Source organism: Suncus etruscus, chromosome 4 (assembly GCF_024139225.1).
Source record: "Suncus etruscus isolate mSunEtr1 chromosome 4, mSunEtr1.pri.cur, whole genome shotgun sequence".
Lineage (NCBI taxonomy): Eukaryota > Metazoa > Chordata > Mammalia > Eulipotyphla > Soricidae > Suncus > Suncus etruscus.
Window position 1 is genome coordinate 16,612,151 of NC_064851.1, and position 26,423 is coordinate 16,638,573.

At 43.7% G+C, this 26,423-nt stretch overlaps 2 protein-coding genes across 11 annotated transcripts in view; both read left to right on the top strand.

Annotated features, from left to right (window-relative positions):
• The window catches only part of USP48 (ubiquitin specific peptidase 48), an 82,934-nt gene extending 69,098 nt beyond the window's left edge, over positions 1-13,836 (top strand). For both annotated transcript variants that reach the window (XM_049771961.1, XM_049771962.1), the window contains exons 23-27: positions 2,457-2,612; positions 7,694-7,819; positions 10,269-10,317; positions 12,420-12,446; positions 13,456-13,836. In XM_049771961.1, coding sequence (XP_049627918.1) covers positions 2,457-2,612; positions 7,694-7,819; positions 10,269-10,317; positions 12,420-12,446; positions 13,456-13,478 — 381 coding nt within the window. In that variant the 3' untranslated portion in view covers positions 13,479-13,836. The remainder of the gene's footprint in view (positions 1-2,456; positions 2,613-7,693; positions 7,820-10,268; positions 10,318-12,419; positions 12,447-13,455) is intronic.
• A 12,315-nt stretch (positions 13,837-26,151) lies between these two features.
• RAP1GAP (RAP1 GTPase activating protein) overlaps positions 26,152-26,423 on the top strand; it is an 89,282-nt gene continuing 89,010 nt past the window's right edge. For 8 of the 9 annotated variants that reach the window (XR_007494860.1, XR_007494863.1, XR_007494862.1 and 5 more), the window contains exon 1: positions 26,152-26,209. The gene's annotated coding sequence lies outside the window, so the exon portion shown is untranslated. The remainder of the gene's footprint in view (positions 26,210-26,423) is intronic. The other variant, XR_007494861.1, reaches the window with a different exon arrangement.

The following is a 26,423-nucleotide window of genomic DNA, read 5'->3' on the forward strand; positions in this document are numbered from 1 at the left end:
CTGCCAGGAGCAATTTCTGAGCCTGGAGCCAGGAATAACCCCTGAGCACTGCCTGGTGTGACCCAAAAACCAAAAAAAAAAAAAAAAAAAAAAAGAGTCTTCTGTTAAACTTTCTAACTCAAATGTACTTTCTTTTTATTTCTCTCTTTACAAGCTTTTCAGCCAGTCTGTGACTTATTTGGAACATTCTTTACATTTTGAAATGATTTAGATTTAGGGGGAAAAAGCTAACTTTTCTGAATATCTACTTTTATGCTTTGTGGTTCTAACCACAGCATTATTTTCCTCCAGAGTGGACATGGAATTTCTTGGTTGTGGATGACAACAAATTTCATATTTACAAAAATAATAGGGAATGTTGGAGGAAAGTATTTCTTTGCTGTAATTACTTTTTTTTATATATATATACTTTTAACTTCTTTTCTCCTTGTTTGGGTATTATTATGCTCTAGAATGTTTTAAATATTCCAACAACAACAATAAAACTCAAATGTAGCCTTTCTTTGATTGGGATCTCTTAGAAAAAAGTGGACAGTCTCAGAAAAATGCCAAGCCTTTTCAGAATGTTGGCCTCCTCAAATCTTTCTTTGTAATGTTTGTGTATCAGAAGACATAGCTTCTAGTAATTGCTGCTTGGTATGACTGCAGTAAAAAAAAATGATGCATTTCCCTCTCTCCTTAATGGATATAAATAAGTGCCCTTTTCTCTGAGCTAGATCATCCCAGTTCCTTTGACTTTGACCTTCTGTACCATTTAGGTTAATGATGCACCCGTATTGGATATCACTTAGGTAATTGAAAGCTTTCTAAAACCAGCTCACTGGTTTTGTACATTAAGTTGGATTTAAATTTTATGGATATTTTTGAAAAAAAAATTATGGAAAAAGCTTTTAGATCCATTAAAATGTGTCTTGCTTAATGGTGTGGGCTTTGCTTTTGTTGTTTAATTTCTCATTTCTGATACAAAATAATATGTTGTGGTTGGTTTTGGTTTTGTGTTTTTAGTCACACCTGGTAGTACTCAGAAATCACTCCTGGAAGTTTTTGGAGGACCATATGGGATACTGGGGATTGAGCTCGTTTTGGCCATGTACAAAGCAAGCACCCTACCTACTGTGCTATCGCTCCAACCCGTGTTGTAGCTTTTTTTTTTTTTTTAACTTTTAGTTGTGGAATGACATGTTTCTAAACCCTATTCTTTCAACATTTGAGATAAAGATGTTTCATTAATGTTTTTGGTAGCCTTACATTCACTTAATTTTCTGTGTATCTTTTTGCACACGGCTGGGCCGTGGTGCTAGAGGTAAAGTGCCTGCTTTGCCTGCGCTAGCCTTGGACGGACCGTGGTTCAATCCCCCAGCATCCCATATGGTCCCCCAAGCCAGCAACGACTTCTGAGCACATAGCCAGGAGTAACCTCTGAGCGTCACCGGGTGTGGCCCCAAAACAAAACAAAACAAAAAAATGATGATGATATTCCCTATCAAGGTTCTGTTGCCACCCCCACTGGTTGCTGCATGATCGGTTTTATAGCATTGTAGATGCACTGATAAGGATTATTGATGAAATATGAGTAAGCCATCTGTGTCGTTCTGGACCCCAAAACTACTTGTTTCTGCACAGTGTCTGTGACTTTGGCAGCTGGGGTCAGGGCCTTGGGTATCACCTCCAAGATTGTTGGTTAGTGGGTCTTCTTGTTTGTTTTGCAGCACACTTAAAGTGCTGGGGTTGGTTGGTTTCACCAGGTTTCTTTTTCCTTTGTTTTGTATTTTTTTGGGGGGTTTATTTATTTGTTTGTTTTGCCTCTCCAGGCAATGCTCAGGGGTTACTCCTAGCTTTGCATTCAGTGTTCACTCTGCAGGCTCTTAGGAGTACCACAGATTAAATTCTTGTGTAATGGAAATGCCCTACCCACTGTGCTATCGCTTGGTGCCCGCTCCTAGTTTTCTCTCTATTTCTCTCTCTCCCTCCCTCCCCCACCCCCCTCCTCCTCTCAGGAATCACCTCTGGTTCTGAGAGGCCATATGGTGTCAGAGATTGGAACCTTGGATAACAGGTTGAACCTTTATTCCTGTACTATTTATGATTCCTTTATATATTTGGTCCTATCAGGATAAATTCTTAACAGGTTTCCACTCAGCTACAGTGATTTTGAATGGTTATGGAGCAATAATACAGACTACATTTAGTTTTCCTGGTAAAATTTCATGGACATGTGTCACATAATGGATAATTTTATTTGTTTTGTTTCGCTTTAGGGCCACACCCAGCAGTGCTCAGGGGTAGGTTACTCCTGGCTCTGTACTCAAACAGCTCCTGGCATGCTCAGGGACCATCTGGGGTGTTGGGGAACAAACCTGGGTTGGCTGTGTGCAAGGCAACACCCTACCTGCTGTGCTAGCACTTCTGCCCCCAAATAGGTCATTTTAATTCTTCATTTTGTTTCTTCATTATAGAGCAATGGAGGAACAAAGCGGCAAAAAATATCCCATCAAAATTACATAGCCTATCAAAAGCAAGTTATTCGACGAAGTATGCGACATAGAAAAGTTCGCGGTGAGAAAGCTCTTCTTGTTTCTGCTAATCAAACCTTAAAAGAACTGAAAATTCAGGTGAGGAAATTAAACTTTTGTTTAAGTGTGATAAACTCTCATTTTTTGCTTTCTGCTAATTTTGTTTTCTTAAAATTGAGCTTTCTTCTTCTAAAAGTCGAAGTTTTTTGATCTTTCTGAATATGTATCTTAATTCAAAGTATTTTCCAGTAATGAGAAACATTGAGAACTATCATTTAATTTTGCTTTGTCACGTATTGAGGTTGTTGTAGGATAATTACATTTTTTTATGTGATTTTCTCTGACCATATAATATTATTTGTTTAAAGTCATACTGTTTTGCATGGCATCACTTCCTGGTACCTACTGAAATGGAACATGAATCTGATGCAAAGCACACCAAATCAGATGTAATTAGGCTGTGCTGTTAGGCTTTGGTTTTGTCCTTTTAATTCCTTTGAATAGGTATTGAGTCGATTACCAGGATCTACTGTGAAATTAAAGTTCAATTTACTTTTATTGGCTAAAAATTTAATGAGTTAGAAATTCTCTGTTCTCATACCCTTCCTGTTTGCAAGTTGCTCAGGCACTATCTTAGGGATTGGTATCTGGGCTGGTCTTAGGAATGCAACGCCTTTACCCTTGTGCTATCTGAGTCTTTTAGTTACAATATATTGTATGCCTGAATAGTATATTTGTTAAAATTCAATATTGGTAGTGCTGAATTGACCACACGCACGCAAGGTGTTGGTGTGTCTCTCTGCCTCCCCTCCAAATATTTTTTCCTTTATTTTTAGGCCACACCTGGTAGTTCTAAGGGGTTACTCCTTGCTCTGTACTCAAGAATCACTCCTGGTGGGTTCGGACCACCCGGGTCGCCAGAGATTGAACTTGGGTCAACCACATGCAGGGCAAGCACCTTACTATCACTCTGGCCCTCCTTCCAAAATTATTTTATCTATTCACAACCTCCAACTTCCTTAAACATGAAGTATGCATTGCTTTGCAAATCATGAACTAATGTAAACATGACTTTCTTCCTGGTTCATAAGATTGTCATCAATGCTAATAGACTGTACATATGACTATTCCAATGATATATCTCAAAATGTAGGCAAGGAGACTGATAAGTTCAAGATGTCCAAGAGATCCATGAAAAAATCTAGCCCCTAATTTATTTGAATCACTGCTACATTTCCAAAACATTAACCAAAATTTCCCTCTTTGCCACTTTAATGTGGCATATTTTACTGGTTATGCATTTTTTCCTTTTTGCTGATAGTTATCATTTGTAACTGAGGCAAAAATATAGGCTTTCTTTGAGAGTGTTATGTGTTCCAGATTGTCTTGAATAGTATTTCCCTTGGTTGAACCCAGGGCTCTGAAAATAAGTGTGTTGAAATAATATCTTTTTTTTTTTGGCATAATACTCTGTTATTGTACCTTTTACATCTGAGAAATCTTGTTTCTGTCACTGGCTTTTCTGCCTGTCAGTGGTAAACCTCGAACATTCAAAACTTTTAAATTACAAAAAGTCCCTGTGGATAGAAACATTTAAAAAGTTTATGCTGCATTATTGTGGACGGCCAGTTTTGAAGACCAAATCAAAAATCAGCAGAAATGATTTCTAGGGGCATGTTACCTGCCCAAATGAGTTGATGAAGATAACAGTTTTTCCAGCGTGCACCCCTGCCCAATATGTGCTTTTCTTGCATCTTCTTTTTGTTTGGTTTGGTTTTGGCTTTTGGTTTTGGAGTCACCCCAGTCATGCTCAGGGGTTACTCTTGGATATGTGTTCAGAAACCGCTCCTGGCTTGGGTGACCATATATGACACCAGGAGATTAAACAGCTGCCTGTCCTAGGTTAGCTGCGTGCAAGGCAAACACCCTATCACTGTGCCACTACTCTGACCCCTGCATCTATCTCCCACTCTTGCATTAGGGACTACTATTATCCAGACAGTCAGAAGAAAGAACACAGAATAGCCATTTCCCCTCACTGCTTTGTGGGGGCGCTTTCTGAAAGCATCCTCCATGCTTGACCTTTTTGTTTAGCACACTGGATAACAGTGGAGTGTGTGACAGGCAAACTCGTGATCCTCAGTGGGTGTCGGTGGGTGGTTTTGTTAAGACAGTGTAAAGCGTTTTTATATTCTTTGGGGTTACTCCATTTCCAAGTTAATAGGAATGAAAACCTTTACAACGCTGAATGTGTTGTGCTAGTTAAATACCTACTTAGAGTGTTTAAAACCCCAAGAAACTTATTTTTCGAGGCTATTAATTCATCTACCTAAGATGTACAAACAAAATAGCATTTATTCATCTCTTTCAAAGAAGATGCTGTGTTTAATCATATAATTTAATTTCCCCATAGATAGATATTGAGTAGGTGGTATTGCCTGCCTGCCTGCCTGAGAAAGCGAAAAAGTTTTTGCATAACTTAAATAGTTAGCAAGTGAATCTGTAGCTCGCCTGCATTTCTTACTTTATTCCCATCCATCTCTGCATAGAGCCACTCATCTCTTGAACTAGCAAGTTCATTGTTCCTACTCTTTTCCATAGATCAGTAATGCCTTGTTCACATATTAAACATACCTATAGGAAGCAATCATTACATTCTCCTGCCCTTAATGGCTCTCACTTATGTTCCCCAGATTTCTTTGATTGATAGCTTCATTCTGAACTATCGCTTCTTCATCTTTCACAGCACCCCTTAGTTCCATGAACCTGATAGCTCCTACTAAATGCTTCATTAGTTCAGTAGATTTAAATCTTCTTGTTCTGTGATTTGAAAATGCTAAGTATAAGCCATTGGCCCCTCAATGACGGCAATACTTTTTTCTGTAACTCTGTTCAATCATGAAGGAGGACGCAAAGACACCTTTCATTTTGGGATGTGCGCAAATAGTTAAATAGTATGACAGTGCTCACTACCGGTTGGCAGCAGTCATCTCTGCTGTAATTTTTCTCCTTGGAGGTCCCCAAGTGGGTTGCCTTTGCTGAGTTCTTCTTTTGCTGAGCTGTCCTGCTAGTTGCCTTGTTGAATGACTCACAGATCACTGATGATGACAGTGCAGTTAATTTTATTTATGTGCATCAATTTTACTTGGGAATTGAAAGGAGGGAAAGAGAAGGAGATAGATGTTACATGCCCAGGAGAGAAAACACCTCTCCGGAGTGGAAAAGCTGATCAGTGCACTTTTTTTTTTGTTTTTGGACCACACCCGGCGGTACTCAGGGGTTACTCCTGGCTGTCTGCTCAGAAATAGCTCCTGGGGGCCGGAGAGATAGCATGGAGGTAAGACGTTTGCCTTTCATGCAGGAGGTCATCGGTTCGAATCCCGGCGCCCCATATGGTCCCCCGTGCCTGCCAGGAGCAATTTCTGAGCCTGGAGCCAAGAATAACCCCTGAGCACTGCCAGGTATGACCCAAAACCACAAAAAAAATAAAAAAGAAAAAAAGAAAGAAATAGCTCCTGGCAGGCACGGGGACCATATGGGACACCGGGATTCGAACCAGCCACCTTTGGTCCTGGATTGGCTTCTTGCAAGGCAAACGCCACTGTGCTATCTCTCCGGGCCCTGATCAGTATACTTACTTCAGCTTCCTATCCTATTAATCTCTGCTTCTTAGAAACTGGTATGCTTCCCTTTTAGTTCTCTAGCTTCTCCGCTTGGGAAGTTATTGGGTGTTGTTTTGAGACATTTTTGCCTTTCCCTATTAAATCTAGACTTTATTGAAAGACTTGTTTTACCATTACATGAATATTTGCACAAAGATATATATGTATATATATGTATATGTGTATATATATATATATACTCAAACATATTCAAATATGGAGCTGTTATGAAACGATGATATGCATATTCTTTCACTGGTGTAAAAGGTATCTCTTTGAAAACCTGTCAGTACTCAGGCAACCATGTCGTGCCAGGGATTGACCCTTGATCCTCTACATGCAAAGTTTACACTCCTTTACTTTTGAGTTGTATCTGTCCACAAATGCTCTCCAAGAGATTGATGAGAACATCAGTGAAAATACCCTATGTGTGCTTTTCTGAGCCAATACTTTCTTGTGCCCTTACATGCCACCCTCTCGATCCATTTATTTAATATCCAGAAAAAGAATTATTTAACTTTTAATCTTTTGAATTGGGAAAATGTTTAAGGGCTAGAGAGATAATACAAAAGGCAGAACCCTGAGCTTTCATGCAGCCGGCTCAGATTTGATTCCTGGTACCCCATATGGTCCCCTTAGTCCCCACTGGAGTGAGCTCTGAGTGTAGAGCCCTGGGTTTGACCCAGGTCTACCCCCAAGGTCCCAAAAAAAGAAAAAAAAAATGAGTGTTTCTGTATTAGAATGATAGATTTTATTTGGACTTTACCCAGCAATGTTTTAGGAAACAAAAGAGCAGTTTCCTGGGGTTGAGTACAGGATTCCTACACACAGTATGTGCTTCATCTCCTCAATCTTTTTCATACTTGGACCAGTATTGGATTCCTGTATGTTTTCTTTATGCTTACTGAGTTCATATTTTAGTTCTTCAAGTCAAGACGTGGTTCAGAAATCAAGACTCCCAGGGCTGAGGCAAGAGCAATATTACAGCGGTAATGCATTTGCCTTGTACACGGCCAACACGGGACAGACCCCAGTTCAAATCCTGGCATACCATATGTGAGCCTGTCAGGAGCAACTTCTGAGCACAGAGCCTGGAATAACTCCTGAGCACCACCAGGTGCGACCCAAAAAACAAATTAAAAAAAAAAAAAAAAAAAAAACTCCCAGGGCATGAATTGGTGGAAGTCTCAGTCATGATGGCCCTACTCAGCCCTTATATCTGAAGGGGCTATCAGCCTAGCCCTACCTTCAGCTTCTCTGATTTCCCATTCCTCCCCACTCTTAAAGAGGTGATGCAATATAGGAGAAATGGATTTATGGATTTCACTGTATTCCTAGTCCTGCACTAGGCCTCCTAAGACTCTTGTCAGCAAGATTAATTTTGTATTCTAGGTAGGTATGTGCAGACAGTATCATTTCTATGCAGTTTTTCTCAGGTAATTTATGTATTCAAATATTTGTTGTCTGCATGTCAGTACTTTACATTATATGAACTTTGTTTCTTTTATATATGCACAGATCATGCATGCATTCTCAGTTGCTCCTTTTGATCAGAACCTATCAATTGATGGAAAGATTTTAAATGATGATTGTGCCACCCTTGGCACTCTTGGCGTCATTCCTGAGTCTGTCATTTTGTTAAAGGTAGGTAACAGCTTCCTGCGTGTGGAATTCCATTTTTCATAATGTGCAACATGTATAAATTGTCTAAATGGTGATTAAAGTTCACCTTTGAATTAGACAATGTGGGAACAAGAAAGTGCAACCAGCTGAATAGGGTGCTTCTCTATTTGTCAGTTCCAGCTGCCTGACAAAAGGCTTAGAAAAGACTACTGACACTACTGGATCTTCTGGATTCTTTTAAATTAACTTGGTTATAATAATCTAGAGTCCATCTCCTTCCTAGGTTTTCCTGCTTAAATTGTGTGACCGTAATTTACTATTCAAGCATGCATTCATAGGATGCTTTATGGAGAGATAGTACAGCTGGTGGGGCACTTGCTTATATGCAGCTGACCTGGGTTTGATTCCCAGCAGCCATATGGTCCCTTGAGGAGCACTGCCAGGTATAACCCCTGATTGATCATCATCTGGTTTAGGCACACTCCTTTCCTCTTCATTTAAAAGCACCAACCAGTCAGCTTGGAAACAAACATATGCCCAGCCTGTCAAAATATGTTGCTTGGTTTTATTGGAGTCTCGTCTTATTCTTGATGTGGATTATATTTTGGAAGGGGAGTTTCTATTAGCCCAATTATTTCCTGAGAGCCTACTTATGCCTTGCCCTTTGCCTCTTTGTTTCTTGGAAGATGGAATTGTTTGGCATTTTACAATTGTTTTATAGAAAAATTTGTCTTTGCACAGTCTTCCCAAAATGGTCCATACTGCCAACCTGGGCTGATTTGGTGGTATTGGTAATAACTTGAGCAATTGGAGGGGCCTTAGTTCATCCCTAATAGTAGATATCAGGGTGGGAGGGCTCATTTGAATGCAGGCTAATCAAGGACTACTACTGACTGTTCTGGGGAAAACACAAATAAGTGTGGGAATATGTCTTAACACCTAGTTTTGGTGAAATAAAGTTTTGTTTTGGAAATAATGAGAAGCAGAAAACAAGCCCAAGTTTATCCCTTCTTTCTTTAAGTTTTGCTTTTGTTAGAATGATTTTGGAAATTTCCTGTTTGTTTTTTTTTTTTTTTTTTTTTTTTTGGTTTTTGGGCCACACCCTGTGACGCTCAGGGGTTACTCCTGGCTATGCGCTCAGAAGTTGCTCCTGGCTTCTTAGGGGACCATATGGGACACCGGGGGATCGAACCGCGGTCCGTCCTAGGCTAGCGCAGGCAAGGCAGGCACCTTACCTCCAGCGCCACCGCCCGGCCCCTCCTGTTTGTTTTTGAGCCACATTCAGTGATGTTCAGGGAGGGGAACTGTCTCAGTACTCAGGAATCACTCCTGATGAGCTTAGGGAACCATATGAGATAGCAGGTAGGTCGCTTGCAAGGCAAACGCTCTTCCTACTATACTATCACTCTGGCCCTGATTTGGAGAAACTTTGGGTTATATTCAAATGGCTAAACTTTAGAATTGTAAACAGCCAGAATTGTTAAAGAGTTTGTATGTAATCCAGAATGACACCTGGTCTTCTCACAGCACTTTTGTTGTTTCTCAAACCTGTGAATCTTTTGAGGGGGGCTGTGAGGGCAGACACACCAATGATGCTCAGGGATGAATCCTGGCTCTGAACTTTCAAATTACTCCTGGTAGAATTGGGAAACCAGATGGGATGCTGGGGATTATATCCAGCTTGACCACATATAAGACAAGTACCTTACCCACTGTACTGTCTCTAGGTCCTGTCCCTGGATCTAATTCCATCAAAAGCTCAGCACTCAAAATTCAGTTCTGATTTCTAACATATAAAGGAAATGTTTTTTTTTCCCCCTGGGTCACCGATAGTAAGGAGCATCTTTTTGGTTTGAGGGTGGGTGGAAGGCCTCATTCATTCTTTGGAGGCCCTTGTGGAGTGGTCTGGACAGTTCAGTACTTACCTAGTAATGTGATACTACTCAAGGTCAACAGTATTGATGTTCATCAGTTGTGTGCTTGGGGCCTTGTGCATATACTACAGTCACCCAAAACAGACTTTGTTATTATCTTTCGTTGTTTGGGGGGGGTGGGGGAGTGGTCCCATTAAACACAGTCATAGACACCTGACACCAGCTTCTCATTTCTGTCTCACACTGCCCTCATTAGCACCTTAATTCAACATTGTTTAAAATATTTTCAGTAATGTGGGAGTATTTATGCATTTCCATACCTCAAAAGTTTCAGGATTATGACAGTACCAAACACACATGCAGTTTTGAGAATGGCATGTTTAGACCCATGTCTTTGGCAAGACATTTCTTTGTAACTAAGTACAGTACTGGCTGTGCAAGTCCTAGCTAGGTTCTCCATGGTAGTGATTGTTTTTGTGTTTTGTGGCAGCACAGTGGTATAACCTGGGCATGACTTCTGTCTCAAATACTGACATGCTCTTCCCCCTCTTGACCCACTTCCCTGTGGTCATGATTTGTTTTCATTTGTTTTCTAGGCTGATGAGCCAATTGCAGATTATGCTGCAATGGACGATGTCATGCAAGGTAAAGACATCTTTCTTACGGGAATTCATGGTTTAACTGGTTAGTGACTAGAAATAATAGATGCTGAAGCTTTAGTGGGGAGTGTTCTTTTACATTAGACCTGAGTGTTTGTGCCCTCTAGATCAAACTCATATGTAGTAGGAGGCCTTTGCTCTTCCAATGAGGTACATCCTCAGCCCCTGTATATTTACTTAGGACCTGTGAAAAAGGTGGGGCACAGCTCCAAAGGTCTGGAGTACACATTTTGCATGTGGGATTCCTATGTTCAATCCTGAGCACACAGTTTGTTCAGTGTGGCCCTGAGCGCTAGATTATTTCACTCTTCCTCTTCAAAGACATCTATAAAAATTTAGGTGATTACCAACAAAGATAAAAAAAAAAGTATCTAGTGAACCAGAATAAAATTACTATAACAGATTAGCAAAGCTGATTTAAACTGCAGAAAGGAGGTAGGCAAGTTGGAATCAAAATCCCAGGTGCCTCTAGAAATATGAGTGTGACTAGAGCCAGTAACAGGGGAGTTGGGTAGAAATATGACTGCATAACTGGGGCAGCTTCTTATTCCCACAAGCTCTCCCACCCCTTACATACAGCCCACACTTTCTCCTTCCTTTCTCCTTCCTCAGATAGGTAGCTGGACTGTGTCTCAACTCATGGTGAGAATTTGCCTATTACTAGTATATTCCAGATCAACCGCTCCTGTGCCACCATCTCTTCCACATAAGGAGGAGGATATTTGGAGCCAAAGCTATAGCATATAGAATGGGTAGGGTGTTTTCCTTGCATGCAGCCAACCTAGGTTTAATCCCACACTCCAAACCTGTCAGGAGTGATCCCTGAGAGCAGAGCCAGAAGTAAGCCCTGAGGGGGCCGGAGAGATAGCATGGAGGTAAGGCCTTCTGCCTTTCATGCAGAAGGTCATCTTTTCGAATCCTGGTATCCCATATGATCCCCCGGCCCTGCCAGGAGCAATTTCTGAGCATAGAGCCAGGAGTAACCCCTGAGCAATGCCGGGTATGACCCAAAAACCAAAAAAAAGAAGCCCTGAGTATTACTCAGGGCACAAAACCAAAAACCAAAAAGAAGATATTCCTCTTAGGGGAAACAAATGCATAAACCTATAAATAATTAAAAGGGAGACACAGGGAATGGTTTCTCTCACCTGTTTGTGTCCACTGAATAGATTATAGGTAACTGGGTAGGCAAAGCTTGCTGTTCAGTTGAGGAATATCAGCATGGAACCAAAGTCCTCTACTAAGAGATTGGGGGGGAGGGGAAACTCATAGAATTGGGCAATTCACAATGCACAAGAAAGCTAAAAATAAACTATTGGGGTGCCGGTGAGGTGGCGCTAGAGGTAAGGTGTCTGTCTTGCAAGCACTAGTCAAGGAAGGACCGTGGTTCCACCCCCCGGCGTCCCATATGGTTCCCCCAAGCCAGGGGCAATTCCTGAGCATCAAATGGGTGTGGCCAAAAAACCAAAAATAAAATAAAATAAACTATTGGTAACAGAACGAGCAAACATTCATAGAGCCTGTACATGAGACCAGGGATCCTTCCAGTGTGAGAAATAAATGGAGGGACAAAGCTGTCAAGTCCAGTATGGGCTTATTTGCCCTTATACTGGGTAACTTAGAGTAGATTTTTTTTTTTTTTTGGTTTTTGGGTCACACTCAGCAGCGCTCAGGGGTTGCTCCTGGCAGGCTCGGGGACCATATGGGATGCCAGCATTCAAACCACCATCCTTCTGCATGCAAGGCAAATGCCCTATCTCCATGCTATCTCTCTGGGTCCCCCAGGGGGTGATTTCAGAGCAGAGCCAGGAGTGACTCCTGAGTGCCTCTGGGTGTGAACAAAAACAAAAACAAAATAAAAATACTGTTAATGTTGAATACTTGAAGAAATAGCCACAAGGTTAGAGAGAGTCATGGTTTACCAAGAAAACTGCAAAACATGGGTCCCAGTTTCCACCAGTACAACATGATCTGCTTTGTAAAAATAAAACAAAGACAGTCTCTGATTAACATCCATAACTTCATAATTCATCATTATCTTGTCATGGTAATGTTTTTTTTAATTTGGGATTATTTTTCTTTCTTCAGTGTGTATGCCAGAAGAAGGATTTAAAGGTAAGTTACATTTGTCATGTTTTGTTCATGAATGTCAGAGTCATACTGTAATTTTCCATTAGAATGAAGGTTTTAATTTGATTTTAAAGTTTAATTCAATCAGAGCCTCATGACTATAATTAATTTTGCTTAAATGCATTTTTTGTATTCAGCCGTCCTCATTTTCAGCACTTAGGCCTCAAGTAGGGACTGTGTGTAAATATATCTACCACCAGTGTCCTGCCTTTATTTTTTCATGGGAGACTGAAGGGTGGCTGGGAGATTAGCTAGTGACATTTTGAGATTTTCCTGGTAAGAATTGGTTCATTGAAAGGGCTCATGAATCTGTTTCAAATTAAGGAGTTTCTGGACTTTAACTTTAGATGGAGACAGTGGTGCCATGTGCAGTATCTTGATAACTAGCCTTATGGCCCTTTTTTCAGATATTACAGCTTATTTCTTAATCTTTGTACAGGAGGAGGCATATAATTTATTTAATCTGTCAAATAAGCATATCTTTGACATTTACTAATTTAACTATTGGTATTTTTATTCTTTCTATCCTATTAAAGTTCAGCAGACTGATTTTTACAAAGGAATTAGTTTGAATCACATACAAGAGGTTTTCTGCTAAGTCATGCATCAGATAGGTGAACCGAGCTATTGGCCTGAGCAAAGCCTTTCTCTAAGTGTGGCTGTTGTCTACATGTGACCACTGCCATAGAAACTCTTAATGTGGCTTAAGCAAAAGATTTTTTTTTAATTCTTAATTTAAAAAGACCAGAGGCATCAATAAAGTCTGATTGTATGAGGATATGCATAGGAAACTCATGGCTTTCCATAGAAGTGTGGTTTAGCTGTTAGCCTGGAACCAGTGAGATTTTTTTTTTGTCTTGTTCTTTAGCATCAAGGGCCTATATGGTGCTCATTTATTAATTTGGATATTCCCGTTGATGCATTCTTGGCAACTGAATACATGAACTCTTGACTTATAGTTCAACTGTATCTCTACATGTGTTTCCTTTCCCAGGTACTGGCCTACTTGGACATTAATCTTTTGAACATTTGCTGGCTGCTAAGAAATGACCACAAGGGAAGAGGAATTTAACGTGTTTTAGGGCATTAAAGAAAAGGTGGATTTAAGAAGTAAACCATTTTGTGACTCTTCCAAAACACAGGAAAAAAGAGAAAAAAAATTAAAAAGCGACTGTCCCAAATGCCTTATGTCAAATAAAGCAGATTGCACTGAAGGACATCAGACTTGAAGGAAATGTTTCAAATTTTATATTTAAAGGTAGGGGAGGATGGTGGCTGGGAGGAACCCTGAAAGACTGAACAAGTTTAGTAGCATGTAAATCATGTTTACATGAAATTTATAGTCATGAGGAGGAATAAAGTTCTGTTCAATTTTCGTGCTCAAGTTTCATACCAGATACATTGGTCCATAAAGGGTTTGTGTCACAACAGATGGAACAACATCCTTCCTTGAACTCAGTCATTCTTTGGAGGCATAACCTGCTTATTAATACCTATCTTTGATTCATTTTTTACTTCAATAAAGCATGGAAGTGAAGAACTTCCCACGGTTGTGGAAAATGTCTTCAGCTTAGATATCTGACTTATATAGCAGTCCAGTCTGGTGGTCTGCTGTGCGATCTGTGTTGGTAAATGTTGGAGCTGTGATCTGATTTGGCTTCTGAGGCTTTTTTGCATTTTAGAAAGATGTCAAATGTTTGTTTGTTTGTTTTGGTTTTTGGTTTTTTTTTTTCGGGCCACATCCGTTTGATGCTCAGGGGTTACTCTTGGCTAAGCGCTCAGAAATTGCCCCTGGCTTGGGGGGACCATATGGGACGCCAGGGGTGTTCCCGGTCCTTGGCTAGTGCTTGCAAGGCACCTCACCTCTAGCGCCACCTCACCGGCCCCATATGTAGAATGTTTTATTACATTGATTTTTTTTTTGTGGGAGGTTTTTTGTTTTCTTTGCTTGTTTTTTTACTGGGGAGGCAGGGGGCATACCAGTGGGTGCTCAGGGCTTACTCCTTGCTCTGCGCTCAGGAGTCTCTCCTGACAGACTTGTGGAATTTTAGGCATAAAATAGGTCTGCCATTTACATGGCAAGCACTTTATCTACTGTACTACTTCTTGGGGCATGGCCTCCAGTTTTGCTATGATTGAGAAGTGGGAAATCTGAATCACCTTGAATTGAAGTTAGTCCATCTTATTAATATATAAAAGTGAACCAAAGTGGTTCAGGAGAGATAATATAGTGGGTAAAACATTTGCCTTGTACTTGGCTAACCTAGGTTCAATCCCCAGAACCCCATATGGTCCTCTAAATCCTTACTCTTACTTAAGAGTAAGCTCTTGGGGCCGGAGGTAGGGCATTTGCCTTGCATGCGGAAGGACGGTGGTTCAAATCCCAGCATCCCATGTGGTCCCCCGAGCCTGCCAGGAGCGATTTCATAGAGCCAGGAGGCTTCTGGGTGTGACCCAAAACAAACAAAAAAAGAAGAGTAAGCTGTTAAGTACCACCAAATGTGGACTTAATGCTCCTTCCCCAGAAGGAAACAATAAATTGGATAACACAAGGTTTCCTGAAATTTTTTCATTCCATCTTCCAAAGTCTCCCATCTCTTCTGTTTTGAGGGGTACCCAAAGTAAAGTTGGGTGTCAGGACACTGAAAGTCAACATTGCCATGTGATGCCAGGACTAGATCTCGGAGCCTCTTTGATGAAGCCCTGCACTTCAGCCCAGTGAGCTGTTTCTAGACCTCTGGCTCATTTTATGGAAGGATTTTGTTTCATTATTGCTACAGGAGTCATCACTCAGGTATGTGTGGAATCTTGCTCTGCTTGAGATTGAACTAGGTTCCTTCATATGAAGGTCCTGTGCTCTTAAGCCCGCATTCTCTTTTTTGTTAAAGAAGATGATACATACAGAGGATCTTATCTAGTTCTGCTACTGGCTTAGCAACAGTTGACTAAAGTTTTTTTTCTCTTTTTGAGTTATACCTGGTGACTCTCAGGGGTTACTCCTGGCTAAGCACTCAGAAATCGTTCCTGGCTCAGGGGACCATATGGGATGCTGGGGATCAAACCAAGGTCCATCCTGGGTCACCCATGTACAGCACTATCGCTCCAGCCCCTAAAGTCATTTTTGTTTGTTTTATTTGGAACCACATCTGGCTCTGCTCAAACCTCTGTTTTTGGGAAAGGGGGATCACTCCTGATAGGGCCGAAACCCAGACTGGCCATGTATGAAACAGCCTTGCCTCCTCTTGTATCAGAAGTGAGCATCTCAAGTACTGCTTAAGTTATAAGTATGTGCTAGACTCCCTAGAGCTCTTTTTCTTCCCTTTCACTCCCCCTCCCACCCCCTCACTCTTACTCCCTTGAAATTTTAAATCCATATAATGGATGAGGGAGGCAATTTTCAGTTTGTGGACCCTGGCGGCAGCGTCCCTTTTCTATAGCTGTTTATTAGATTAATTATAACTGACTGGTAAAAGTAGGACTTCTTACTTGTGCTTCCCCTCTGTTTACAAAGTCTTCAGCTTGTACCCATGCAGAGGTAGACCATGTGCCATGAGCTGTGGGAAGAGAGTGCTGCACAAAGGGCCTTTTGGAGGACCCCTATGAGAAGCAGTCAGTTGGACCTTTCAGAGGACATAGAAAGTCCAACGCTGAGACCAGAGGTAGCTACCCCTGACTGGTTTCTCTTCAGAGTGATAGAGCTACAGTAGAGAAGTAATAGCAACCTCTTAGCTACCCCTGACTGGCTTCTCTCCAGAGTGATAGAGCTATATAGTAGAGAAGTAATAGCAGCCTCTCCATGCAGCACCTTTTTGTTCCCGCTACACAGAAGTTTAGCCAAAATGCTGCTTTTGGAATTTGACTGAAACCTCTTAATCCCTCGGGCAGCTGATTTATTTCTACTGTTAGAGATCAGTTTAAATGAATGTCGGGTCATTTTTCTGGAAGTGATTCCACAAACGTAAGAGCCATGTATATATATTTTTTTACATCATGACCCTGGAAGTCCTCTTTTATTAATAAACTGCCCAACTGTAGGGATACCCAAATCAGCAGACCAAGCTCTTGCAGTCAGTTCTTGGCAGCAGCAGTTTTCTTCATCCTGTCTGTACCACTTGTTTCGCTCTTCCACTCAAAACTTACTCTTAGCCTTAAATGACCAGCAGCATTGAAACTCATAGAAATGGAGGTACTTAGGCCAAAGTAGTCTCTTCTCTTCAAAGCTAAGGAATCATGGACTGGATGGAGCCTTGTTCCCTCCCAGCATGGCAATATTAAAAGTGTATGTGTGTTTGCTTGCCTTCTATTGCCACCCTTGCCACTTTGAGCAGGGGGAAAGGTAGAAGGAGAGGGCTGGGGAGAATTATGGACAGCACCAGTTCCCCTGTATCAATTTTGGTTGCCTCTGAGCACAGGGCCAAGGATAGCTCTAAAAAAAAAAAAAAAACCACTGCGCCAAGTTTGGTTTCTCCCCACAATATTCCTCACCTAAAAGATTTAAGATGTGAATTTGTATTTGTATTTGCAAGTAGAGGGAGCCAGTGGTCTTTAGTGGTATTACCATACTGAAGAGCAGAGATTGTGTATCTGGTTTTCAGGTGTGTGTTTTATAGTAAGATCATCTTCCAGATTCCTCCAGTTTTGGTTATAGTTTGGCACCTCTTGTAGTGGTGTTTGGGCATTGTTCCGGGGATCAAATCATTGCAGGTGGTGTTTTAGTGTCTAAATACAGCTGTACTCAGAGGTAGATGTTACTCCTTACTCTATACTTAGAAATTATTCCTGGCAGTTCTTGGGGGAACTTTATGGAATGCTGGGGATCAAACTCTGGTCAGCTTTGTTCAAGGAAAGTATGCTACCTATTATACTATTTCTTCATCCTCCACAAATCTAGTTCTTCTGCATGCCAAATATGCATTCTAGCTCACTGAATGATCCTGCTTTTTCTGTTTTAGTTGGTTTTTTTGTTTTGTTTGGTTTTTTGGTTTTTGGGTTTTTTTGTTTGTTTTTGGGCCACACCCAGCGATGCTCAGGGGTTATTCCTGGCTGTCTGCTCAGAAATAGCTCCTGGCAGGCACGGGGGACCATATGGGACACCGGGATTCAAACCAACCACCTTTGGTCCTGGATCAGCTGCTTGCAAGGCAAACGCCGCTGTGCTATCTCTCCGGGCCCGGATTTTTATTTTTAACTACATCTTACAATGTTTGGGTTACTCCTGGCTCTGATCAAGAGACCATAAAGGATGCTTGGGCTTAAACTTGTGTCAAATCCTTGCAAGGCAAGTACCCTACGTGCTGGACGATCTCTACAGATCTTGCCCCTTATTTTTTCCTTTTATTATTTTGTTTTGGTTTGGTCTGGTTTTTGGGTCACACCTGGCGGTGCTCAGGGGTTACTCCTGGCTATATGCTTAGAAATAGCTCCTGGCAGGCACGGGGGACCATATGGGACGCCAGGATTCAAACCAACCACCTTTAGGTCCTGAATCGACTGCTTGCAAGGCAAACACAGCTGTGCTATCTTTCCGGCCCCATTTTTCCCTTTTAAAGATGGCATGTTTCATGAGTTTGCATTATCTTTGTGCAGGGCTCATTCTAATCTCTGTATTCCTATTTTTGTGAGGGTGTTGCTGAAGCAAGCACACCTGGCTTGTTGATAATCCAGAATTAAGGTATGAAACATACGCTGCCACAAAATTTGACTATGGCCTGAAATATAGTCACCCTTTGGACATCTTTATTCCCTGGGAAATAACTATTAATTATTTTTGTTAAGTATTGCTGTTATCTTTCTCTCCCCCCTTCAAATTTAAGTTCCTTCTTTGGAAATAAAATGCAGAATGAATTTGGGGTACTTGGTTAATACCCGCTTGGTTGAATGTAGATGTTTATCAGGCCCTGGTTAATATTTGAAATGAATGCAGGGAGGGAAGAACCTGTTCTAAAGATCTCTGGGTGACTGTCTAAATAAACTGCCAGAGTAAAATGAGCACTAAAGCCTTTCTTTCCTGTTACTGACTTTCACATCCTTTCTCTTTGTCATTTTAATATTCACCTTGTTCAGTATTTAACAGGGAACTGTGAACAGAGTTCAGTTTCATGAAAAACCAACATTTCATTTTAAAGAGATTCTGCTCACCAAACAACCTTGTGGCCCCTCACCTTCAAGTGTTTGTTTCTAATTCTTAGTTTACCCTTCTCTCCAGACACAACATGAACTAGAAAGCTTAGTTATCAACACTTGGATTTTTTTTATTAAAAAATATAGGGCCGGAGAGATAGCATTGAGGTAAGGTGTTTGCCTTGCATGCAGAAGGTCGGTGGTTCGAATCCCGGTATCCCATATGGTCCCCAGAGCCTACCAGGAGCGATTTCTGAGCATAGAGCCAGAGTAACTCCTGAACACTGCCAGGTGTGACCCAAAAACCAAAAAAATAATAATAAAGTATAAATATTGTGAAATCGTGCTACTTTGTCTATTAATTCAGTTCACTGAGCCACTCTCAGAAGATAGTCTAGTACAAAGATGAAGAAAACCTTATCAACTGTTGGAGCTGGTAAGATAGCACAGTGATAGGACACTGACTTTGAATGTATCTAATCTTGGTTTGGTCTTTGGCACTCAATATATTTTTTGTTATGTTTTTGTTTTTTTTTGGGGGGGGGTCACACTCTGCAGTGCTCAGGGGTTCCTCCTAGCTCTACACTCAGAAATCACTCCTGGCAGACTTGGGGGACCATATAGGATGCTGGGGTTCGAATCACCGTCCTTCTGCGTGCAAGGCAAATACCCTACCTCCATGCCATCTCTCCGGCTCCTCAGTAATATTGTTGAATGATGCCCATACAGGAGTGATTCCTCCTTGCAGAGCCGAGAATAAACCCCGAACACTGCTGTGTGTGGCCCAAAGATCAAAAATGAGGGAGTGGCCCAAGTGTTGGTGCCAGAGGTAAGGCGTCTGCCTTGCCTGTGCTAGCCTAGTACTGACCGTGGTTAGATCCCTTGGCGTCCCATATGGTCCCCCAAGCCAGGAGCGAGCGATTTCTGAGCGCATAGCCAGGAATAACCCCTGAGCATCACCTGCCCAGAGAATCATCTTGCATATCTATCCTGAGCTTTGGGATTGCTCAGGAGGAGCCTGCTAGCTGTGCCTGCAGCATCTCCACATGTAGGCGGGTGTTGAAAGCTGTTCACCTTTGTTTCAAATAGTTCCACCTTTTAATTGTAGCAAAGCTACCTTGTAGCTTTGATGTCTTAGCTCTCCTTAACTCTTAAAACTTCCCTTGCCACTCTGAATGTCTAGAAGTAATAATGGGGCCAAAGACTTTGCCTTTTGCTCTTTTCCTTTGTGATGAGAAAGGTGTCCCCTTCATGAAGAAATGTCATGGAGTAGTCTACCAGTCTCTCAAAAGAGGTCTGCTGACTGCATAGCTGTCGGGAGCCCCATTCTGAGAATTTGAGAAGAAGCTAAATTGATGACTGAACAAGTGTTCTATCATTTGTTGCTTCCTTCCCCTTGGTCAGTGAGCAGAACAAAGCTAATGGCCAAACAGTAAACCACTTGGATTCTGTTTGCAGTGTCATGTTGAAAGGTATTGAAACAGGTTTTGAATGTGTGTTTATGTTATTGTGATGGGTATTTACTGTTCAGGGAGAAAAAGCATTTTGATTTTCACTGCCAGGAATAGGTACGTGATTTTAGGAGAGCTGGCTCTGTCGATACTAGCTAGAAGCAGGACAAAGCTAGGCAGAATTCATTGCTTAGAGGCCACATCCCAAGCGGAAAATTTTTTCACTACCTCTTAACTTTTGGGAATTAGTTCAAAAGTAGCTTACCACAGGTGCCAGAGAGCTCAAGGTTGAGCACATGCTTTCTATGAAGGGAGTACAGGGTATTTTCGGAACTGCAAAGTGTTTTGATTTGCCATGTGGTACCCCAAGTATTGCTAGAATGTTAGCTTTTCTTAAGTGCCTCAAAATAAACAAGAATGGTTTTTATCAAATATACCAAAGCAAGAGAAACTAATATCCTTCAAGTTAAATAATGAACCCATAAATGAACCAACTTAACAAGTTGGTGCCATTTCTTTATACAATATAACAAGCATTTCTGAACCTGACTGAATTGGGAAGGAAGGACAATGCAGAATTTACTTCACTGCCTTGGCAGAGGGGTTGGGACTACCCAGGTTCATCCTGAACTAAACCTTTGCTGTATTCTGCTCAGAGACTCGAGCTATTGCCAAGTGACATCTGTCCCACAGGCACTGACCACCAATGGGTTCTTTCACAGCGTTTTACATTATTCCTCCATGATCCTGTCTGAATCCCTGCTGAAGTTAATCATAACAGTATATCCAACATAATTACTGTATTGATTGCAAGGTAGAGGACATCATCTGTTCCCCTTGACATGCTTAAAGGAAACCAATCCGCCCCGTACCAGAACTTGGCAGCAGCTGCTAAGGCTACTGCTCTTTAAAATGCAACTGCAGTCTTTTGGGAGGAACTGGCCTTCTAGTGTCCCTGGAATGTCATTTTGGAGTCCATACTTGCATTAGAGCTGCCTGGCAAGGAATTGCGGCTCAGGATTTGGCGTCCACTTGGAGAAGCCAGCAGGCAGGCGAGGCAGTTGCTTCCTGGGTTGAATCCCTCTGTACAATACTGTGTCTTGGTTCCCTGCCCCGCCAGGTTCTCATGTAGTGATAGATAGGGGCACTGTAAGCTGCCTTTTCTGATTCTGGACCAGTGTGTTTCCCTTTGGGTTATCTAAAAGGTCTTCGGGCATGGGCTTCATTCCCAGCTACACTCCTTGTAGTCTGTTCCTTGACAAAGCTCCTGGGAGAAAATAAGGGAACTAGTCCAGATGGAATCTAAGGACTTCCTGTGTAGCAATCTGTTCATCTGTTTATGTCTACAGGTTTTATGGTATTTTAAACTGTCATTTGTTAACATCAGAAGTTCTCTGGATAGAAAACAAAAAAATTCCAGAAGTGGGCCAGAGAACGGTTGACCTGAGTTCAGTCCCCAGCACCTCCAGGAGTAACCCCTGAGCATAGCCAGGAATAAGCCTTGAGCACCATCAGGTGTGACCCAAAAAATGTACAAACAGAAAATAATTGCAATTCAAACCCTGTCACCACAGTTTAATCCAACTCTGTCAGACATAGCCCAAATCCCCCCTTCTACCTCCCCCAAAATTTTTGACAGTATATTTTAGTTTGTTCCTGAGTGCTAGTTAGGGCTGTTCTTTTCTCACCATCCCCAGGTGTGCCCTGTGACTTTCTTTTCTTTTCTTTCCTTTTTTTTTTTCTTTTTTTTTTTTTTTTTTTTTGGTTTGGTTTTGGGCCACACCCATTGGCACTCGGGTTACTCCTGGCTATGCGGAAATCACTCTTGGCTTGGGAGACCATTTGGAACACCAGGGGATCGAACTTCTGTCTGCCCCAGGTTAGTGCAGACAAGGCAAACGCCCTACCTCTTGCGCCACTGCAGTGGCCCCATGGCTTCTTAGAGCCAACTCACACAGCAGCACTGACCCTCAAGCCCCCTTCCATTAAGCAGATCTCTGTTGAGCTCAAAACATATTTCCTGGCTGTGTTCTTGAGGGCCTTTATAACCCCAAAGCGCTCCTTACCGAGGGCTCCTACAAACACACACACACACACACACACACACACACACACACACACACACACACACAGGCCTGAGGGTCATAGGTGGGCGCTGAGGCCAAACCTCTTCGTAAGAACTTTGCCTTGCATGCTACTGACCAGATTCGATCCCTGGCATCCCACATGGTTCCCTGAGCATTGCCAAGTCCAAAAACCAAAGAACAAAAGAACAAACCTCTTCTGCTTAGAAATCACTCCTGGCAGGCTCTGAAGACCATATGGCATGCCGGGATTCAAACCACCATCCTTCTGCATGCAAGGCAAATGCCCTACCTCCATACTATCTCTCTGGCCCCTTCCCCTCTAACCTTTAACCAAGTTTCCTCTGCATCCTGCCTCCCCTTCTAGACCCTGTTTACTGCTTTTTGAGTTTTCTCCCCCCCCCCCTTTGCCTTTTCTGGTATTCGGTGCCTGTCCCCATTTCTCTCCCCTTTGATCTGACCAGGAGGGATGGGCAGAAAATCCCAAGAGCCATCCTTGCCATTATTCCCGTGCCTCACCCCACATGGTACATTATTCTGCGTTTACTTATCCACCCACATTTTCATTGCCCAGCTTTCTCAGATGTCAGATTCTTTGAAGCTAGCTTTCATTTTTCAGCAGTTGGGAGGGCAGGGGTGAATGCTCATGTATTCCATGTTTGGAAAGAAAGGCTTGTGCCCAGAGGCAGCCATGCATGAGCGGTCACTGCTGAGTGGTTTGGATTGAAATAGGACAGGCAAGGCAGAAATCTGGGGCCTTTGTCCAGTCCTCCTTTTAGTACCCAGGTCCCTAGTACATACTGCCTTCTCCCCAGGGGCTCAAGTCTCAGAATGGTGCTCCTTCGTACACACTAGAGATGATAAGCACTAAGGGGACATTTTCTATAAAGAAGAAAAAGCTGTCATTGGAAAGCTTGATTATAAAGAGCCATTTCGAAAGGCCTGGCATAGAATGGCATTCTTTTGACCAATTCAACCAGGGTTGGGCTTATTCAACCCTTGGATCCAGTAGGCCCTTGAGGTCCTTGACATGTACTGGTGGAGAGGGCACAGCTGTCGGCAGTCCAAGTCAGCACCAGCACTGCCTGTAGCTGCCCTCCTTCAGCACTGATAGGATATCTGCATTTTCCGAGCCATGGCATCATCTTCAGGGCCTTACTAGCCACCAGTTGGGAGCCTTTGGTCTGTCATGCCATGTGTAGGGCTCTGTGGGGGGAGTATTGGGAGAAATAGTGTTACTGGCTTTGTGATCAGGATTGTTCTATCCAGCCCAGTGTCTGGAACAGCTAAGTGCTTAGTAGAAAGGTACTTTGGAGGCCTTGGATTTTTTTTTCTTTTTTTGAGGGGGGGTGGTTTTTGGGTCACACCCGGCAGTGCTCATGGGTTACACCTGGCTCTACACTTAGAAATCGCTCCTGGCAGGCTCGGAGGACCATATGGGATGCTGGGATTCAAGCCACCGTCTTTCTGCATGCAAGGCAAACACCTACCTCCATGCTATCCCTCCAGACCCATGGATGTGTGTGCTTTTGGCAATGTACGTGCCCTGTAGTAGGCCAGTCCGTGCATGGAAAGAAGGTTGAGTTGGCATTCAGAGGGCCTTCTCCAAATAAGATTTTTTTCACGAGACACCTCCCATCCACCTAGAACAAACTAAACACTTAAAAAAAATCTCTCGGGGCCGGGCGGTGGCGCTGGAGGTAAGGTGCCTGCCTTGCCTGCGCTAGCCTAGGACGGACCGCGGTTCGATCCCCCGGCGTCCCATATGGTCCCCCAAGAAGCCAGGAGCAACTTCTGAGCGCATAGCCAGAAGTAACCCCTGAGCGTCACAGGGTGTGGCCCAAAAACCAAAAAAAAAAAAAAAATCTCTCCTGTGCCACCTCCCCCCGAAATGCCTTGGTTAGTTTTGTTCAGTCTCTTTTAAATACAGCTTTGAGTCAGCAGTCCCCCTTGGGTGTGCCCTGAATAGGATCCAGACTTTATGCTGATGGCTCTACCTGAACCCCAATTGTTTTCCCTCTCTGCCCTGGTGCCTCCTTGCCTGGTTTTACCTGAACCACTCAAACAGCCTGTGGAGGCCCTGCAGCAGCAAGGCCAACCAAGCTCTGCTGGGCACGCAGGCACTCGGGTCTGGACACACAGCATTAGGAACCTGTTCCTTCAGAGCTGCCTTCATTCTAATCACAGGATTAGGCTGTGATTTATTTGGGTTTTTGTGTCCAGGGGACCACACAGTGTAAGGATTGAACCTAAGACTCCTACATGCAAAGCAGGTTCCTGGAACCAGTCTCTTGGTGTTCAGGATTTAGTCCTGACTCTGCTCAGGGATTACTCCCGGCAAGGTTTGGGGAGTCCATACAAGATTCTGGAGATCAAACCCAGGTAGGCCACATGCTGTATGTTCTGTTAGCTGAGAATTTTCTTCGGTGGGAGGAGAGGCACACCCAGCAGTGCTCAGGGTTTACTCCTAACTGCTCTCAGGGATTACAAAGTTCGTTGGCTGGGAGATGATAGTGGGTGCTGCAGATGAAACCTGGGTCTGCCCCCTGCAAGGCAAGTTCCTTACCACAATTACATTGCTCTGGCTCCCTGGGTTGAGTCTTTTTTTGTTTTGTTTTGTCTATTTTTTTGGCTTTTGGGTCACACCCAGCCGTGCTCAGGGGTTATTCCTGGCTCTATGCTCAGAAATCACTCCTGGCAGGCTTGGGGGACTATATGGGATGCTGGGATTTGAACCACCAACCTTCTGCATGCAAGGCAAATGCTTTTACCTCCATGCTATCTCTCCAGCCCCTGGGTTGAGTCTTGATAGAGAAACCTGACACTGGTCCCAGAGCCCATGGGAGTGAAAACTGTCTCTAGTGACCAGTAGGGTGATGTAAGGGTTGCTGAAGGCCCCGGGTAGTTTCCTTAATGAGCAGGCCTTGAGGCTGTGAAAGTTGAGGAGAGGTGGAACTGAGTCACTGGATAAGGACATAGCAGGTGTTGATAAATCTGCCTGATCGGACACAAGTCTCCTCACCTGAAATGTGCCTGTGGGCACTGACCAGAAGGCACCTAGCCCTGTGACTCTTGAGGTGAGACTAGCACACTTCTCGTGGCGGCTTCATCGTCCAGGGGAGAGAAGATGTGGTGGTCTCAGCGATTCCCCCAACCAGCAAGAACATTCTGGGGTGCCCCACCCTCCTTCATTTCCCCCCTCAGCTCAGCTCTTCACACCCTGCTTTCCAGCTTCATCTGTATGTTCCCCCCCTCCTTGGAAGTGAGGCACAGGTGTGTTGAATCCCCACCACCACGGGGTTTCACACTAGGGTGGTGGGTCTGGACAGGTGGGGAGGCGCACTTACCTGTGCCCTTGGGACCAAGGGGAAAGGGGGGGACAGTCTAATCTAGACCTCATGATCTTTTTTTTGGGGGGGGGGGGTTGGGTCACACTCGGCAGCGCTCAGTAGTTACTCCTGGCTCTACGCTCAGAAATCGCTCCTGGCAGGCTCAGGGGACCATATGGGATGCTGGGATTCGAACCACCGACTTGCATGCAAAGGCAAACGCCTTACCTCCATCTATCTCTCCTAGACCTCATGATCTTTGCAGCCCCTCCCGCCTGGGTCTGTCTAACCTTGACCCCCACCACCCCAACCTTCCACACTGCCCTCTCCTCCCAGCACCCACCCTAACCCCAGCCTATCCCCAAAGTCGCTGCTTAGAGGACTGCACCGGATTTCACACAATCGACCCTCAAGAGCCTTAAGAGATCCCTCACGCTCCCCTGCAGACACGAAGAACCCCGAGGGTCAGGGCGTGTCCCCCGGGGGGGGTGCCTTTTAATCGCCCCCCTCCCAGCCTCACAAGTTGCCAGTCCCACCTCCCAGCCTCCCCAGAGCGAGCACGCCTGGACGCGCGGGCCTGCCGCAGTGAAGCCGCGCACCCCGGCGCCGGCCCGAGCACCTGGAAAGTGGGGGTGCGGGAGGCGGGGCGTCTTGGGGCGCCGTCACGTGACGCCCCTCCCCGAACTGCGGCGGCGAGCAGAGCCGCGTCGGTCCGAGCTGAGCCGCAGGCAGCCGCAGCGCCCGGCCAGGCCCGCCGGTGGCTGGTGAGTCGGTGCCCGCCGCGGGGTGCGGCCCGGAGGGTGGAGAAGTGGGGTTCGGGGTGTGCCAGGAGGGAGATAGATGGGGGGGGAGACCCAGGGGGTGCTGGATGCCGGAGCAATGCTCACTGTCACCCCAAGACCCCCCATTCCGGGGTGCCACCAACCCCCCCTGCGTAAGTGGGGTGTCCTGTTTTCTGCGCCCTGGAGGAGGAGAAAG